The 5,505-nt window shown below is 33.5% G+C and overlaps 1 protein-coding gene across 2 annotated transcripts; it reads right to left on the bottom strand.

The window, feature by feature from the left end:
• Positions 1 to 48: 48 nt before the first annotated feature.
• On the bottom strand, positions 49 to 4,847 carry LOC112457911 (gamma-tubulin complex component 3 homolog). 2 transcript variants are annotated; one of them, XR_003041166.1, is made up of 12 exons: positions 4,636 to 4,847; positions 3,784 to 3,950; positions 3,544 to 3,673; positions 3,068 to 3,485; positions 2,388 to 2,890; positions 2,018 to 2,210; positions 1,704 to 1,908; positions 1,409 to 1,630; positions 1,154 to 1,285; positions 816 to 1,067; positions 227 to 503; positions 49 to 135 (listed from the first exon to the last, which is right to left on the bottom strand). XR_003041166.1 is itself a non-coding variant. In XM_025021226.1 (11 exons), the coding sequence occupies exons 1-11, from the start codon at positions 4,712 to 4,714 to the stop codon at positions 327 to 329; spliced, it is 2,478 nt and encodes an 825-aa protein (XP_024876994.1). In that variant the 5' UTR covers positions 4,715 to 4,847; the 3' UTR covers positions 49 to 326. The 2 variants fall into 2 exon arrangements, 1 of the variants encoding a protein (XP_024876994.1); XM_025021226.1 differs by having other exon boundaries at positions 49 to 503.
• Positions 4,848 to 5,505: the final 658 nt, after the last annotated feature.

Below are 5,505 nucleotides of genomic sequence, written 5' to 3'. Positions count from 1 at the left end.
TGAAAAAGCCGTAAAAAAACAGCCGAGAAGGTAGAGGACGGCCTTAACTCAGCGTTTCTCAAATTGGTTCTACATCTTTTTTTGTGCAAAGCGACAGAGTCATTGACATCTGTCGTCATTTTGGATGAGTGTGGTCTATAAAAAAAATTGGTGGTATCATGATATCAATATAAAGAACAAAATGAAGGGCGATTGTTGGAAAAATCAAATATGCTTGTATCCTTACTATTAACGTCAGATGGATTCTGCTCAGTTGAGGTACAGCATTTATTTGAAAGGTAACTTGAATCGTTAAAGGTCTCAAATAAAATTTCTGCTGCCAATTGTCACTTGCATCCAAAGAAAGTCTGATCACTTTGTCTGCGATGTTGATATGTTAATGGCACAACTAGTCGGCTATCTTTACTCTTGTAATATTCATTAAAATCTAATCGTACACTAAGTAACTGCAGCGACACATCTTCAGCGGAAGCAAGCATTAATAGAAATTTTTTCACACGATCCTGAAAGAAAGAATATATACTTTTAAAAATGAAATAAACATATTTTTCTTCTTTTGAGAAAAGATATACTTAAAAAAAAGCAATTGCTCTTTACATTTTATTTTAAGGAATAATATATAAATTATTGCTCTATTACGACAAAAAAATCATGTGGATGGGAAAATATTGATATTTACTGTCAGCAACTGTTAGTACTGAAAATCCATAGTATACGTGACATAAAATATAGAAAAATATAGATTTTCAGTACTGATAGCGAATATCGGAATGAAGCCTTAGAAGAACAGAATTAATATTCCATTTGATTATTACCTGATAGGTTCTCGAAAGTAGTCTCAATTGTATTGAAAGTGTATTCAGATATTTTGAAAATGCTGCCTCTTTTTTTGCAATTTCTTGATCTTTTTTATTTGTACGACCCCATTTTTTCGTTTGTTCCTGCCTAAAATTATCGGCACTTAATCTTGCCTCGTATTCCTGTGTAGCACGCGCAAGGAAAGATTCCTCGAGATTTTGGAGATCTAGTATTGGACTGTAGACTGAGCGTAAGTGATCCATAAGTTCCTGTAACATCGGAAATAGTGTGCATGTGTAATAAAAATGTGCATTCTTATACGTATATATTGTCATAAATATGATCTAATACTCACTTGCGATTTTTCATCCAATAATGTACCATGTCGTACAGAATCAACAAAATGATTATGAGCTGCAATTATATCATCAAGAGATGACGCCTGCAGAAGTTGCTTTGCAAATGTATCCCAAGAACATTCGATTACCTTTAATTATTTTTATTTGTCAATATGCAATATATAACAGTTCCCATTTATTAAATTGCCCATTATTAAATTAATGGTGGTTCTTGATCATTAATAATAGCTTTTAATGTGACACGGTCTTACCTCAAATAAAAAATAATATTGCATTTGATGGACCAAATGAACCATACTACTAGTAATTAAATGAATATGATTCTGGATGGGCAATACTTCCGGCATTTTTCTAAACATTTTCGCTGACGTTGTCTGTTGCTTCCAAATAGCAGATAAAATCGACTCCATTCTCTTTGCTTTCCATAAAGCAAAGAAAACCGTTTGATACGTCTGTCTGCATGGCTCCAAAATCTGATAAATTATTGACCATGATTCATTAGGTTAATTTAACATAAAGATTAAATATTGCAATTAATGTATTTACCGTTCCTATAGGTCCATCAACATTATAATCTAAAATAAAGACGTCCCATCCTGTTTCATTTTCTGAAGGGGCTAATAGTCTGACATCTAAACGTTTTTGCACATCTAAATCATCTAACTTTGTGCTGGTTGCTCTTATTGCAGTTTCAAGTATAGATGTCATGTTATGAGGATATAAAGAACTTGCAGGTTTGGCTAATTCAGGCCTAAAATGTATAATCGAGACAATTTCTTAGATCTGGAATACGTACGCTAAAACGCAAAAATATTAATACAATTAATACTATTAGCTGCATTAACAAGAAATATTCTTACTCTAATAAGTGCATAAGATGTTGAATAAAGTGGCCTTGGCCAAGCAAGAGATATCCCTTAATCCCCTGCAAATGATCCATCAGATGATATTGTTTTGTCAATATTTCAACAACTCTTGTTGAAGTTTCTTTATAAGCAGCATCCATCATAGTTTGCAGACGACCGTCTGGATCCATATCGAAAAAGATTTCAACTAGAAAATGAATAATATAAGAATTAAATATCCTTTCAAGTTTGACGAAGCTATAACAATCTAATTGACATTAGCCAAGATTTTTATAACTTACAAATATTTTCAATATATTAACGAAAAAAACGATAAATTTTAAAATCATCTTGTAACAATAATAATCTATCCATTATTACTAACCATTATATTCCTCATCACTATTCTTAAACATATCTGCGTGTCTATCTTGCCACGGTGAAAAGTCTTTACAAACTTCACGTAAGAAATTAATATTTTTTCCTGTTCCTAGAATCTTCCTTGCTTGTGCTTTACTAAGGAAGGATGGCACCATTGAATTTCTCACTTGATATTTCTCATGCCACATTCTGTCGCCACTAACATCATTGCACGCTTGAATAAAAAACTCCTTGTACGGATCGTCCAGCTCCCCATCAGCGATCCATCTCATTAACATGTTGTACAGGGGATTGCAAACACTTTCCAAAACTCTTTTGACTAAATTCTTCACAATGACATCCCCGTGATAGCTGAACTCGTAAACAGTAGATGCTAATGCACCACCTTTCTGGCCTTGGCAAGTTCTTACTATACTCGCTAACCACTTTAGAGTTTCCAACGGATCGCATGCGGAAAGATGTAAACGGGACAATGTAACTCCATATGTAATCATTTGATTTTGTGATCTGTTTCAATTGTTACCCTTATATTATTTTATAATATAAACAATATTATATCGTAAATATTCTTCAAGAGTATTTCAAGCAAGAAAAATATCGTTATTGGATTTATGAAATACTTAATGCAACTTTGTGAACCTTATATCTTTGAAATACGATATTGTTATATGTTTAATTTCTTACCTATTCACCTCTTCTTGCATTATGGCTATGAATCTGTAATATTCTGACAGTTCCTTATGTAACGCAGCAACGAAACTATCGGTAACTCTGCCTGCACCAGCAACAGACATTCTCTCTAATCCTTTTCGTACTATGCTATGCAGGTATCCCAGTTCGCTTAGTCTTAAAACAGCTTGTTTTTGTGATCTATTAATTTTTGCTATGGGATCTATCTGAAAGCCATAGCTGGAATCTAACTTTAAAACTTTCCCTTCGACACTTTGAAAGGAATATATCAAGTCCTGGACTAGTACATCTTCTGAAACGCACTCCTCGTTGAATATTTTACTTGGATTCGTTAATAGTCCTTTCGAATTTGTCTCTGTGGTATTTAACGATACAACTTGTGCTTGAGAACATAACGTTTGTGACGATTGTCCTAAATATAAGAAACAATTAGATAATACTTTGACAAATGTCGATTGCGTTGATCTTACCACTAGTGGACGTGACTGGGCTTAACTGCGATTTCATATCTGGAAACAAAAAGATTTTGTCCTTTATTTGTTCCACCGACTGGCCCATGTTCAGTACGAATATTAGAACGCTCGTACGATTCTTCAGTGGCTAATGAAAGAAAGAAGATTGATACAAAAACATTTATCTAAAACAGTAGACATGAATGAATACGATTGAAACAAAAGACATGGAAAGATTTAAACCAGGAGATTTTGTACCCCATCTTTCAAATCATTGTGCAGCTTATCAAACTGCACTGCATCACGTGGCGATAATTTACTCTTTATATACGTTGCTACAGTCACTTCATCCTCTCTCAATGTTTCTATGCCTTGAGTAGACGACAATAAGCCAAGGGAAAAACGCATAAATCTTCTGATCGACTCTAAAAGACATGAAAAATATGTTGTAGCTTGTGTATTGCATATCTTTATTATGTTATGTTATCACATGTTAGGTGATATTTGCAAAATTATGTGTTATTATGTGTTACTTGTGAAAAATGTCCTAAAAGATCTGAACTGTTAAATCAACAATTCCAGGGCACTATGTATGTACACCAGAATTCTAATCTGTTCAAAAAGATTATCACTACTCGCGTCTGGATTTAAAGCGATTTAAAGAGCATCAGATATGGCAGAGACAAAGTGCGCCACCTCGGAGCTAATTAAATTTTCAGGAGTCTCAGGACGTTTTACATCTGTCATTCGACGTTCCTCGTTAAATCAGACGCGAGCAACGACTTTTTTGAGTAGACTCGTTTATTGAAGCATATTAATAACGCATAATCAGATTTTATGAAAAACGTCCGCCAGAGATTCTTACTCTAACTCTCTTCAAATATATTTAAAATGGTTATACGATATATACTTTTAAAAAGCTTATCATACAATACAATCGTAGTACGGTGCAAACGTTGCTTTATTAACAGAAATACGACGAGACATTAACAACGCCTAGTTGCATTGTTTAAAATAAATAACGCTGCGATTAATTCGCGCGAAATGACATATCGTGAATTTTTCTGAATATAAAATCTTCGGCAGTGGTACAACTTTGGGAAAACTAACCTGGCTTTTGTTCGCCGCACAGAGAAATAATCATATTCTGAACCAGGTCAGCAATAGTTTCGGCTTCCGCAGGATTCATGTTCGTGTTGTGTGACGCTCGCTATATATAATCCCGCTCGATATTATATCACGTACAAATAAAATATTTACTCCACCGTTCGACGGCCGTCTTGCGCCGTAATTTTAATCAAGCGGCAAATCGGGCAAATAGTAAATACGTACGTACGCGCATTTTCCTATTGTTCTCCTCGAGCTTAGAGAGAAGCTCGAGAGATCCGAAATTTTTGTGGAGCCCGTCTTCATTACGCCATCTTCATTCACTTCAACGTTAGAGGACTTCATAGTTCATGATTTGTCGGTATATACAATCGCCAGTTTTCCAAGCAATATTTACAATTTAATAGATTAAAAGTATACTTTGTACACACACAGTTTTAAATGCATTACCAAGAATAAACACACGAACAAAAGCATATATATAGGAAAATTTTTTTTAATACGCGGATAACTTTTATAGATTTATTTATGATCTCTTTAAAATTTATTATCTAAAAATATATCGCACTTTTCTTATAGTTTCTTAATTATAGTTTCTTAAATCATATTCTGCTCTTTTTAATAGTAAGAAGAATTTAAAAAATAATTGAAAGGATAATTTTTGTGTTTTTTACAAGAAATAAAGTTTAATTGAGGAAATAAAAAAGCTGTCAAATCATTATGCAGTTCCCTTCAATTATCTGAATTTCGTATCTATTATAATCGTTAATAATCGCACGCTAGCCATTTTGTCTCTTGGAAAAAAAAGGAATTATCATATTCTGCGATAAGTGATTTTTCATTTATTCGTGATTATAGTCCCAGTCTACAATA

This window comes from Temnothorax curvispinosus, unplaced genomic scaffold (genome assembly GCF_003070985.1).
Source record: "Temnothorax curvispinosus isolate PA1 unplaced genomic scaffold, ASM307098v1 QBEX01008423.1, whole genome shotgun sequence".
Classification (NCBI taxonomy): domain Eukaryota; kingdom Metazoa; phylum Arthropoda; class Insecta; order Hymenoptera; family Formicidae; genus Temnothorax; species Temnothorax curvispinosus.
Note: the sequence above shows the minus strand (reverse complement) of the source record. Positions and strands in the feature narration are given on the sequence as shown.

Coding starts and splice junctions, on each gene's coding strand:
- LOC112457911 (XM_025021226.1), bottom strand. CDS start 4,714: ATGAATCCTGCGGAAGCCGAAACTATTGCTGACCTGGTTCAGAATATG. Junction 3,486..3,543: donor CCCAGTCACGTCCACTAGTG/GTAAGATCAACG, acceptor TCTTATATTTAG/GACAATCGTCACAAACGTTA. Junction 2,891..3,067: donor ATGCAAGAAGAGGTGAATAG/GTAAGAAATTAA, acceptor CAATTGAAACAG/ATCACAAAATCAAATGATTA.